The 12,236-nt window shown below is 48.4% G+C and overlaps 6 protein-coding genes across 6 annotated transcripts; 4 read left to right on the top strand and 2 right to left on the bottom strand.

Annotated features, from left to right (window-relative positions):
- Positions 1–559: 559 nt before the first annotated feature.
- Positions 560–2,080, top strand: FTJAE_4003 (alanine-glyoxylate aminotransferase AGT2; the record flags this gene model as incomplete). Its single annotated transcript, XM_037350363.1, has 3 exons — positions 560–899; positions 949–1,292; positions 1,355–2,080. The coding sequence occupies 3 exons, from the start codon at positions 560–562 to the stop codon at positions 2,078–2,080; spliced, it is 1,410 nt and encodes a 469-aa protein (XP_037208921.1).
- A 497-nt stretch (positions 2,081–2,577) lies between these two features.
- On the top strand, positions 2,578–3,222 carry FTJAE_4002 (uncharacterized protein; the record flags this gene model as incomplete). The annotated part of the gene is made up of 2 exons (XM_037350362.1): positions 2,578–2,674; positions 2,726–3,222. 2 exons carry the CDS (start codon positions 2,578–2,580, stop codon positions 3,220–3,222), a joined length of 594 nt encoding a protein of 197 aa, XP_037208920.1.
- A 1,426-nt stretch (positions 3,223–4,648) lies between these two features.
- FTJAE_4001 (het domain protein) lies at positions 4,649–6,010 on the top strand (the record flags this gene model as incomplete). Its single annotated transcript, XM_037350361.1, has 2 exons — positions 4,649–4,926; positions 5,143–6,010. The coding sequence occupies 2 exons, from the start codon at positions 4,649–4,651 to the stop codon at positions 6,008–6,010; spliced, it is 1,146 nt and encodes a 381-aa protein (XP_037208919.1).
- Positions 6,011–6,826: 816 nt separating this feature from the next.
- On the top strand, positions 6,827–7,974 carry FTJAE_4000 (alcohol dehydrogenase; the record flags this gene model as incomplete). The annotated part of the gene is made up of 3 exons (XM_037350360.1): positions 6,827–7,676; positions 7,735–7,830; positions 7,883–7,974. 3 exons carry the CDS (start codon positions 6,827–6,829, stop codon positions 7,972–7,974), a joined length of 1,038 nt encoding a protein of 345 aa, XP_037208918.1.
- A 71-nt stretch (positions 7,975–8,045) lies between these two features.
- On the bottom strand, positions 8,046–9,203 carry FTJAE_3999 (zinc-regulated transporter 1; the record flags this gene model as incomplete). Its single annotated transcript, XM_037350356.1, has 1 exon — positions 8,046–9,203. One exon carries the CDS (start codon positions 9,201–9,203, stop codon positions 8,046–8,048), a length of 1,158 nt encoding a protein of 385 aa, XP_037208917.1.
- An 810-nt stretch (positions 9,204–10,013) lies between these two features.
- On the bottom strand, positions 10,014–12,102 carry FTJAE_3998 (transcriptional regulatory moc3; the record flags this gene model as incomplete). Its single annotated transcript, XM_037350355.1, has 3 exons — positions 10,014–10,175; positions 10,426–10,474; positions 10,721–12,102. The coding sequence occupies 3 exons, from the start codon at positions 12,100–12,102 to the stop codon at positions 10,014–10,016; spliced, it is 1,593 nt and encodes a 530-aa protein (XP_037208916.1).
- Between the last annotated feature and the right edge of the window lie 134 nt (positions 12,103–12,236).

The following is a 12,236-nucleotide window of genomic DNA, read 5'->3' as shown; positions in this document are numbered from 1 at the left end:
CTCCTGGGATCTGACATGCCCTGCATGCAGATGTGAGCTATGTCTCTGCGTAAGCACGGCGTCGCATTGGTGCCAGAAAGAGAAGCGATTGCCGACTTCTCACCGTGAATCATAGTCAGGCTTTGAGACATGGAACCCTACTCCACAGCCGTGCCATTATCACCAAACAAAGCTTTCTTTCGTGTAAACTGCCCTGACAGATGTGGAGACAAAGAACACCTATCATAGCTCCGATAACTGTATGTAGGAGCATGAAGCTGTATGTTATTGATTCATAATATGTGAGAGGTCTTGGTGGTATATGCAACAGTGTAAGCGATGGTGAATGTCCTGCCGTAGAGGGAAGTGACGGGATGGCTTCGTGTTTGCTGTAAGCGGCCTCAAAAGAGCTCGATTATCGATGGCGGACATTGACTTGGCCACCAAAGGCCACGAATCGAAAAATAAGTATAAAGCCTTCCTTGAAACTCTCATACATCGTTGTGTTGCAATACAGCTTTCTTCCTCAAACTCAGATCAGCATCTTCTTAACACAACCCAAGCCTTGTCTTATATCACAATGGGATCTCTTGGCCCCCTTATCGACGAGCCTCTCGTCTCAGAGGAATCTCTGTTCTACCAGAGTGTCTATCCTTCTGCAGCACCAACTGTTGAATCTGCCGATGGTCTTTACTTCACATTGAAGAATGGTCAAAAGATCATTGACTCTACAGGCGGAGCTGCCGTCTCTGCCATCGGCCACAACAATGCAAGAGTCAAAAACTCCATCATCAAGCAGCTGAACAAGTTCACATATGCTCATCCTGGTTACTTCCAGAATAGCCCTTCTCATGAACTGGCCGACATCCTCGTACAGTCTACTGGGGGCGAATTGTCGAGAGCATGCTTCCTTGGCTCCGGTGAGTATCCCTAATGAGTAGAGGAAGATATGATCTAACATGCAAAAAGGCTCTGAGGCTGTCGAAGCTGCCATGAAACTTGCTCGGCAATACTTCCTTGAGAAGGACCCTGGTGCACCTCGTTCTCACTTCATTGCCAGACAGAGCTCCTGGCATGGATGTACCATGGGAGCCTTGGCTGTCGGGGACCTAAAAGCACGAAAGGAGCCTTTCCTTGACGTTCTCGCCACCAATGTCAGCCACGTCTCTCCTTGCCACCCATACAGGGATCTTGAAGATGGCGAGACTGAGGAACAGTATGTCGTCAGACTTGCCCAAGAACTGGATGATGAGTTTCAGAGGATTGGCCCTGAGAACGTCTGCGCTTTCATCTTGGAGCCCATGGTTGGAACTGTAAGTCACTTTTAATGCACCCCGACAGATCACAGCAAATAGCATGTACTAACTCAGACTAGGCTTTGGGTTGTGTCACTGCTCTCCCTGGATACTTGGCTGCCATGAAGGCTGTCTGTCATCGCCATGGAGCACTCATCATCTTCGATGAGGTCATGTGCGGTCTCGGACGAACTGGACACATGCATGCCTGGCAATACGATGGCGTAGTTCCTGATATCCAAGCTGTTGGCAAGGGATTAGCTGCAGGCTACGGTACCATCTCTGCACTTCTCATCCACGACCGCGTTATCGATGGTCTGAAGCAAGGCAGCGCATCCTTCCAGCACGGCCAGACCTATCAGTGCCATCCTCTCAATGTAGTCGCCGCTCTTGAGGTGCAGCGCATCATCCGAGATGATGACCTCGTCCGCAATGCTCGCTTGATGGGTTTTCTTCTTGGACATCTACTCCACCGAGCCTTTGACAGCCACCCTAACGTTGGCCAAGTTCGTGGCCGTGGTATGTTCTGGTGTATCGAATTTGTCGCTGACAAGACCACCAAGCGGCCATTGGACCCGAAGCTGAACCTCGCTCGTCGAATGCGACTCCGTGGCCTTGAGAAGGGCTACGACGTATGTCTCTTCTCATCCACTGGATGTGCTGATGGCTGGAATGGTGACCACTTTTTGCTGGCTCCTCCTTTTACTGTCACGCCCCGTGATGTCGAGGAGATTGTGTACCGTGCATCTCGCGTTGTTGACAGTGTTTTTGAGGAGATTAGAGCAAAGGGTGAGATCCTAGCCTAGATTAGGCTGCGAACCATTCTTTGTCCCAGTACCGGGATATTTTGAGCTATCTTGACTCTGATTGGAGAGGGTTTCATAGTGTTACAGCATTAGAAAAGGAAGAGAAAATAGAACACACATATCTCTCGCTATTTGCAACTCATTCCCAAACCAAACTAAACGCTGAAAATTGACTGTCTGTTCTCTTGACCTTACTTTATTATTTCAATCAATGTGGAGCGTTGTAACACGGGAGGGTACGTGGAGTAATAGTCCTAGGGCCACTCTCCACCTTAATGATATGAGCTTACCCTAGTTACCTCAACGTAATACGTTACATCTAAGTATTCCCCTCATCTGCCTGCTTAAGTAACCCTCGCTGACACAGAGAATAAAAAGGCGTTTGCTGACCATTTCACACCTCTCGCATTCCTCACACTCTGGAATTATCAGCTTCCCCTTGAAGCTATATCAACCGATACGAAAAAGCCTTTGTACTACACCTTTCCCACGCCAAAATGTCTACCAATGAGAAACAGCTAACCCCGCCTTTTACTGTTGAGGCTGGGCCTGGGACTGACATCTGGCGAAAACCTGGGCATAACGCGTGGAACAGTAAGTCAACCTGGAGTACGCCTTCTCGCTGACACTTACTCAATTTGGCAGTTCCTGATGTCCATACCGTCTCGGGCCCACTCAAGTCCTTTGTTTCTGCTCGTGTCACCTTCTCTGCTAAGTGGGAGAACCTCTACGACCAGTCCGGCATCGTCCTTGTGCCACGCAAGGCATCTGACCCCGCAGCTCCTCACAGCAAGTGGATCAAGTCGGGTATTGAGCTTTACGCTGGAAAGCCTCACTTGAGCACTGTCGCTTGTGACAGGTTTGCCGATATGAGTCTGTACCCTGTGACAGCCCAAGAAGGTCAACGCATTACGCTCGAAGTAGCCAAGGAAGGTGGAAACGTTTGGGTCCATCAGCTCATTCTGGATGACGATGGAAGTATCAAGGAACGATTGCCACTCAGGGAGATTTGTTGGATTCTTTGCGAGGAGCAGGATGACTGGGTCTTGGACGTAAGCGCCTTGGCAGCCAGACCGGACAAGACTGCGAAGGGTCCTCTGAAGGTTGAATTTAGTGACTTCCAGGTGAAGTGGAAAGAGTAAATAGCCGCTCAAAATCAAGCGCCAATGGATGGGGCATGGCTGGCTCAACTAAACGCATGCAGTCTTTCATTAACTACTGCCAAAAAAATACGAGTTTGCCTTCATTCACAAGTATTCCGCTTGTTGATGCATGAGTCACAAAGCTATAATTTTCAGATTGGTCAAACCCTAGTCAGCGGTCATGAGATCACCCGTGCAGCTATTGTTGTTTCGATCCTAGTGTCCGTCGGACAATAACAATAAATAAGTAGAACTATAGATAGCCCTGAGCTCGATCTGCTTCATATTGAAATAATCCTCAATCAAACATAGCCCATATCCACTAGTCCTTTAGAATACTTAATTATAGTACATATACATAATATGATACTTGCGCTAAGCTATCTAGCTTACAATGCAGTTAAGAGTTACGGTATTTTACTTAAGGAAATGATATTAACAATCTCCTCTCTGTCACATTGATTTATGGACATCACTGCTCCAGTATTTCGATAGGTCTAGAAGTCTTACATCCTGCTGCCAGTCTCGACCGCCTTCCTAAGCCATGGGTTGGGCTGACTACCCCGCCCCTCAAACTCTGCTGACCATTTCAGGTGGTGTTCCAGGACGAATGCAGAATACTGCAATAAGGTCGCTTGAACGACCACCTCAAACTCTATCGTATGTGTGATACTCTGCCGCATACTTCTAACGTATCTCGTGAAAGCCGATATAGCAGTCACTCCATGGCCAGATAATGTCATCCGGGCTCACAAAACCGGTGGAAAGCACGCCATGTCAGCCAACAGAACCTGCATGCCCAGTGTGCCATTCACTGGTCCTGGAGTATGATACAGCAATTAGAGGCTTGACTATACCCGTAACCGAGCTCAAGAAATCAGCCAACGACAGTCAATGTCACACTTGTGCTCTCCTCTGGGAGGCAGTTAGCACTGCCGTGAAAGAAGAAACAACTATGCCAGATGTTCTATATGAATCAGTACTTGTTGAAAGCAAGCCACCAAAGCATCCAGGGCCCATGGTTATTCACCTTTACCCTGATACCGTTGCACATTCTGTTAGCAAAAAGACGTTTCAGCTATATACAACTGATGGTAGGCTATGTAACCTCTTGCCTGAGTAATTCCACATCTGACTGAATACAGGTGACGTCTCTCTGCCCTGGGACTTGATCGGCCGGGGCTATCATATACCAGAGTACGGCTTAGCTCCAAGTTGTGTGTCTTTGGCACACGAATGGCTTAACGCATGTAGCCGCGCCGAAGGAAAACACGCCAACTGTACCAAGACCACTATTTCAACACTACCAACAAGGGTTATATCGGTAGGGAACGACACGATATCTCCCAGGCTCGTAGTCACTGAGCATAACCAGCAAGCACAATATGCAGCTCTAAGCCACTGTTGGGGAGGGTAAACGCCGACAATGACGACTTTGTCCAATCTAGAGACATACACTGTTTCGCTCCCTAACGATCTTCCACAGACTTTCCAAGACGCTTTGAAAGTGGCCCGGGCGTTGGAAATCCCCTTCATATGGATTGACTCGTTATGTATTGTCCAGGATTCTCCAGAGGACTGGAAGCATGAAGCCTCGCTGATGGCTCAAGTATATGCCAACGCCTATGTTACCATTTTTGCCGATGCCGCACCAGACAGTACATCCGGCTTTCTGTCGCCACCATCTCGAAAGGCTCCAAAAAGGTTCGTTGTGCCATACAAAAATGACCAGTCGAGCTCGGGGGTCGTACATATCCGAGAGCGCGGGTTCTTAGCCCAGCAACTTCCCTATCATTCATGGAGTAGAAGAAGTGGCTTAGGTCAAAGCAAGCTATCAACGCGAGGTTGGGTTTTCCAAGAACGCTTACTGTCACCACGGACCCTGCACTTTTCGCAAAACGAGATGGCTTGGGAATGCAGATCTGTTTGCGAATGCGAATGCTCAGTCACTTCTCTGAGGACTCTCCGCACCACCAGCGTGATGAAGCATTTTCTTCATCCACAGGATTCCGATGTTTCTTCGGCTGAGGCGAATTGGAGAACTGAAATCGTGCCGGCATACACTGAGCTGGACCTTACCTTTGCGACTGATCGACTCCCCGCCATTCAAGGCCTTGCTAACGCTGCTCAAAGACTCAGAAGTAATGACGAGTACATTTCTGGTCTTTGGCGACAAACAATGAAGGCCGACCTTTTGTGGCATAAAAATGCAGGCGATGGTAATAGCCACAGGATCAAGGATGGGGGTGCTCCCACTTGGTCGTGGGCATCTGTCACCGGTCCAATTTACTATTCGGACAGAATCACACCTAGTGACTCGAATTTGCAGATTCTGGACATCGTAGCCAGCGAGGAGAAACCCCCGGGGCTTGTTATCCGCGGCCATCTCGTCAATGTGAAACTTGATGATCCTTACAGCGACACTGTGTCTCTTGGCCCCGATGACGATTTAAGAGTGGAATGGGATTGTGGCGGGGGTCGAACCAAGTCAAACAAAATATCCCGATATTTCTTAGTTTTTGAGGCAGATGATGGAGGGCCATTTGGCCTATTACTCAACCTCGACCGAGACGATCCATCTAGGCAGCAATTTCGAAGAGTCGGATATGTCCACGGGCATAGCATCTCGAAGTGGCGTCGCTCATGGGGTAGTGGTGGTTGGGCGTCTAGTCCGAGCGAGGCGTCTGACACCTCTGGTGGAATTTGGGAGGATGCTGGTAAGGAGGGGGCGAGAGAGTGGGTTGATGGGATATTTAAGGGCGAGCCTGTAACCTTCAGATTGATCTAGTAGTTGCAAGCCATTGCAAGATCTGCGTTTCTCCTCAATTGTTGAAAGTCTGATTTACAATGGTTGCTACAACAGAACACTGGGCCTAAACTGACTGAAAATTCCTCGGATAAAGAAAGACGTGCTGTGAGTACTAATGGGAAAATATTATACATTGGAATGGGTAGATGAATTCTTTGTGGCGCATGAGAAAAACGAAGTCTGTTTGTTGAGTTTCGGAATTGGAGAGAACAGCGATCAGCTGAAACCCGGTGTTCTCAACATTTTGTTGAGCAAGTCACATAGGGATAGACCCTGTTCAGGTCGGTGACATCTTCATCTGCCGACATGCTCGTATAAAATCCCTGAAACGCGGCTTGCATCCGGTATGCAATATCTCCTCCTAACGATGTCTCATGAGAATCACCAAACTTTGATTCGATACAACACGTGGCTCACCGACTGGAACTTTCCGCCTCGAGTCATCCGATTGGGTAGAGTCTGCTAGCTTACAAGACCCTTTCACCTTGGGCTGAAATGCGATGCTATGGTTGCTTCCACGAGGCATTGAATCCTCAGCCGATTGATTGTCATTGGTGAGAGTGAAACATGTTCATGCGTTATGCGGTTCCGCGCCCGTTTACCCCGGACTTTTGCGGCCGCTACCCCGCACGTTCAGAGCGGCCTGATGAATTGCCTGATCCGTGAGGTCAGACCACTGCCGATCTGTTGGAAGCTGTATAAAAGGTGATGTAAAGGACAGCTCATTTCTCTTCTAAAAGTATCAATTGACCTCTCAAAACGCCATTGTCCCATCCCTATACTCAAATATCAAAAATGAAGGCCCTCGTCTATGCTGGTAATGGCTCTGTTACCCTCCAGGATCGTCCTCTTCCCAAGATCGCTTCACCAACAGATGCTATTATCAAAGTCACCAAGACCACCATCTGCGGAACTGATCTGCACATCCGAAAAGGCGATGTCGCTACCTGCGAGCCAGGAAGAGTTCTAGGCCACGAAGGCGTGGGCATCGTCCACTCCGCAGGCCCATCTGTCGCACGCTTCAAAGAGGGCGATAGAGTGCTCATCTCTTGCATCTCAAGCTGCGCGACCTGCGAATACTGCCGAAGGGGAATGTATAGCCATTGTACTTCTGGTGGATGGATTCTCGGCAACACAATTGATGGAACTCAAGCTGAATATGTCCGCATTCCCCACGCCGACTCGAGTCTCCACCCTATTCCTGATGGGGCAGATGAGGCTGCTTTGGTGATGGTCAGCGACATCTTTCCAACTGGTCTTGAAGTTGGTGTTCTCAGTGGCAAAGTCCAACCTGGAGGGACTGTAGTAGTTGTTGGAGCTGGGCCTGTTGGCTTGGCTGCTATTGTCACTGCCCAACTATACTCGCCTTCCAAGATCATTGCCGTTGATATGGACAATGCCAGACTTGATGTTGCTAAGAAGCTCGGCGCCACTGATTCAGTCGTCAGCGGTCAAGACGCTGTTGCGCAAGTGATGAAATTGACAGATGGGAAAGGCTGCGATACCGTCATTGAGGCTGTTGGTATCCCCGCTACCTTTGAGCTTTGCCAAAAGCTCATCGCCGTTGGCGGCGTGCTGGCAAACGTTGGTGTGCATGGCACTAAAGTGGACCTCCATCTTCAGGACCTATGGATCAAGAACATCTGTAAGTGGCTTGGCTCTCCGATCTACCGTTTGACATGGCACTAATGCAGGTGTATCAGCGATCACTACTCAGCTGGTGGATACTGTTACTACCCCTATGCTGCTCAAGCTAGTGCAATCTGGCAAACTGCAACCCTCGCAGCTGATCACTCATAGTAAGTTCTCTAGCTGAAGTCTGACGCATTCACACTGACGGCTCCCGTTTAGATTTCAAACTGAGCGATGTTGAAAATGCTTATAAGACCTTTGGCGAAGCATCAAAGCATAACGCTCTGAAAGTGCTTATTGAGGTAGATTAAATAGAGATTCTAGAGAACACAAATGGCCATTATTCTAAATCTTACTTCCATCGAATAGTGACTGTCAGAGACTAAGCCCATTTTCCCACCAGAGCCATGATTCCAGCACCCAGGAAGAGGCAGACAATCATGAATCCCAGCCTGACCTTGTCGTTCGTTCTCTCACGATTGAAGAGGAAGTCCCTGGCAATCATCTCCACAAATCCAGTATAAATGAGAATGCCAGCAGAAATAGAGTCAAAGATACCGTTGACCGTGTTCGCAGTGAAGGATGAGTTGTCGTACGTCTTCCGGATACCGAGACCAACTGCAATGGCAATAGGGGTTGTCAAACCGTAAGCGAGACAGAGGAGCCATGGCATACTGCGAAGTCGGTTGGGGAAGGGAATGGCACTAAGTCTAGCGCCAATGCCGAGGCCTTCGAAGGACTGATGGAAAACAAGGACAGGGAACAAGGTGTCGAAATCGGATGTGTCTGCGACACCCAGGTTAAGGCCGATGAAGACACTGTGGAACAGGACACCGAATTCGAGAATGAGGAATGCTGCGATTTGTGTCTTGAATGCAAGCTCGGTTTCTTCAGAATCGCCATCAAGGTGTTGGAGCTCCTTGAAATCTGCATAGCCACCACGAAGCTTCTCTGACGTAGCAGCTTCTGTGTCGTGCTCGCCATTGATCACGAGCCTTCTCGAGTTCGAGCCGTCGTCAGAGTGGTGCTGGTGTCCATCTGCGCCGGAGGTAGTTATAGTCTCCTCAACTCCAGAGTCATTATGCTGAAGCCCGTAGCGAGATTGTACGTAGTAATCGGCAGAAAAGTCGAACAAGAAAGTGAACATCGCCGCTGAGAGAGCGATAGCAGGTGGCCAAGAGTACGTAGACCAACCGCCAGTCATACCAACACAAGAAGCCGGTCCGATCTCTGAATAGGCAGGATCGAGAAGATGGACAAATGCAGTTGCGATGATGACACCGGAGCCGAAGTATCGCGCAAAGAGGTACACGTAAAGCGGGATCTTGAGACGAGGGATTCGCGTTGCCACTACTGGGAAGAAAGTGACTGCGGTTGAGACGACGAGAATCACGAATAGTGAGCCAATTCTGATACCCAGAGGGCCATCGTATTGGTTTCCAGCCGTTGTCAGGAAGCAGGTGATGAGACCTTGATCAGTGACGGACTGGAACTCAGTGAGGTTAACCCTCTCAGGGTCAAAGTTGGTAGGTCCAGACATTATCGCAATCTTAACAAAGTCTAAGAAAATAAAGATAAGCGATTCAAGGAAGCTTAATCAATGAATGACCGGAATGCGAGATAAAGCATTGCAGCCGAGGGAGTCGAAGTATATATAGCTCATCCTGCTTAACAATTAGACTTTTTCAAATACGCAGCCTCTCAAGCAAAAGGTCTCTGGTAGGCAAGCCGATATTGCCGGTGACTTGCCGTTTTGCCGTGTTTCTCGGAGGAATAGAGCAATTTGTACAAGGGGCTGTCGTGATTTAAATACTCGTGAACCTTGATGGTTATGAGCTAAGAAGGGCTTAGTTATCTTAGATTCCGTATTGGGTTGTCAGATCGGATCTCGGCACGTATTGTCTGACCAAGGACATGCTAACGGGAATAACGGTTGAAAATTTCAATGAGTGAAAAGCTGAGGACCTTGTTGGCCTCTCAGTAAAATGAGTGTATATTCAAGATATCATAGTAGTTGAACGCCTATGGAATGGAAAATCAGAACATGGGGCCAAGGGGGCTGAAAATGGTCATCCGTAAAATCGAAACAGGATAATCACCTTGATAATAAGTGACGTATCAGTATCAAGACATAATTGCCTACCGAATGTCATTTCACTCTATATGATGGTCTGTCAAAGCTCATCAGACAATAAGGGTTTGGGTTTGTTCTCATGTTCAATGCTCAACAAGTCGAAACTTGGCATCAAAATACGCACCAGAAACCCAAATAAACTAGACTACAGAAATTCAAGTCAACCTAGACATCAAAATTTGATCAATCGATGTTACCAGGTGGAGAGTTCATATCCTAGGCTAGGTCATGTGCATAACCTTCATGATCAACGCCATACTTTCCCCTAGCATCGGGTCTGCAGTGTCGCTTGAAATGAGCCTCATTCTTGGGGTCGAGCTGATTGAGTTTGCGTGGCGCAAGGAGGCCTAGTGCCCATAACTCGGCTGGCACCTCTGCCTAGGAGGGTATAGCGCCCTGCGTGGCCTGACAAAGCCAATGAACCACGACTTCGGTTCGTCTTGTTCCAGATACTTCTCATATATGAAAAGGGTGCTTTTCGTCATGCGTGTGTAGAACTGGAATTTCTACTTATACACAATACACACAATCTTCTTCGTTGTGACACCTTTAACGGAAGAACACGATCTTATTTTTGGGTGATATTTTTCTATTACAAGATGCTGATGGTCCACAGCTCCTTTTGTACCTTGATTGCGAAGGTCTTGGCTATCGATACTGTATCCACTGCTTGCAAACTATGATCAAGGTCAACGGTCCCTTGATGGGCCCTCCTTTCCGATAGACCCCCAAAGATAGGCCTCATCGAGTAGATGGATCGAATGAACTGACTTGCTATCCATCTCGTCTGCTCTTCTCTCAGAAGACCGGGCCGGTTCCGATTACTACTCATTGATATATCGATAACGTAGGATAAGATGCTTATCGCGTGTACCTGGCCATGAAGCGTTACATGGCGCGAGTGATCAAGTTTGGATACGTACTGATCGCTTGCCTTAAACCGCAGATACCCTTCATCATCGGCAGGTAAATCATGGTAGCTGGGGTAGATGATGTCGGAGCTTCCCGTTGAGAGTATATCGTGAGGATAATTACAGTTGCCTAGATAGAATGGGATGCTGAGACATATAGAATCAACAAGCTCTTGGACTTTGCGTTCATTGGAAGTCCAAAACATAGCATATTCCGACATACTGTTATCGGCATCGAAATGTTGAACCGCAGACCGTGCAGAGGTCTTGGTGAGTTGGTCCTTTATATCCTCGAGAATGAGACGGTAGATACGCCAGGTATTCCAGATATTCGCAACTTGTATGCTTGGATAGATATCGCAAGCGCCACAATATGAAGGAACTGATGGATTGAGATCGATACCGCTTTTCACTCGTCGTGGATACCAACTCTCTGGTATTCGTTTCAACCAGTTTCGCAGCTGAGTATCCAAGCTACAGATTTGTTGCCGTAGCTTAGTACCAGGGCAGGAGAGTAATGTTGATTGTGAGATACCACGGAACGCATGTTGGAGATCTGCGACAGATACTCCAATCATGTCAAGAGATGAACTCGGATTACTCGGCAGGATCGGAGCAACCTCAGTCTTGATCCACTCAAGATCCTTCGTCGGTAGCCGTGTTCTGTTCCTCACCGAAACGGATACCCTGGAGTGGAGAAGGTTGCCAATAAGATGAGCATAATACTTTGAGTTCTTGAAACAGTCTTCGCGCTGCAACAATAAAGTCAGAGCCCCCTCGCGATGCGCGCCATGTGCTCTGGCTTGGCCAGATACAGCTGATAAGGTGTCGTGCATTTGGAGGACAAGAGCCGCTAGCACTGTCTCATCACGACCTCTCTCTGCAGGCTCCTCGGTGGCTTGGTGGAGCCGACTCAAAGCTTTCACTAGGAGCTGGTAGGGAAGAGGACTTGAAGGGCCCAGTTTACCGATCATGGACCAGATTTTGATTGATGTAGCTGTCACTGCAGTGCTCAAAGCTGAATCATGTCGCTCGGACGCCAGAGCAGGACGGACAAACTCCAAGAAACCTCTTGTCGATTCCAGACTTCGACCCACATCGGTAACATAAGTCAGAAAGAATGGTACAGCAAGATCTTGCGGGTGATCTGATGGTAACCGAATGATCGTCCTCTCAAGTGATGATTGCTTCGTGCGTTTGCTGACGCGCGTTACGGCCGCTGAATCCGCTCGATATCGAACAGTCTCATCCTTAAATCTCAGCCCGCGCTTCTCATAGCCCGTGCACTCAATGCCAAGACGAAGACACGCCTTGCACCAAGGCTTTCTCTCATCGCACTTGACGCGGCGTTGTCGGCATGTGACGCAGCCTTGCGAGGCCCCTCGATTAACCATGACGTGGGGGAGTATTAAGCGAACTGAACAGAGTAGGGTTTTGCGATGTTTGCAGTAGGTTATGATGATTACAGGGCGGACATGGTTCTTATGCTTAATTTTGTCGTATTTAGTGGAATGCTGACATGAGCAAT

The sequence above is a fragment of the Fusarium tjaetaba genome, assembly GCF_013396195.1.
Source record: "Fusarium tjaetaba strain NRRL 66243 chromosome Unknown NRRL66243_c0000075, whole genome shotgun sequence".
Taxonomy (NCBI): domain Eukaryota; kingdom Fungi; phylum Ascomycota; class Sordariomycetes; order Hypocreales; family Nectriaceae; genus Fusarium; species Fusarium tjaetaba.
The sequence above is the reverse complement of the archived record's forward strand: the minus strand, read 5'-3'. Positions and strand labels throughout refer to the sequence as shown.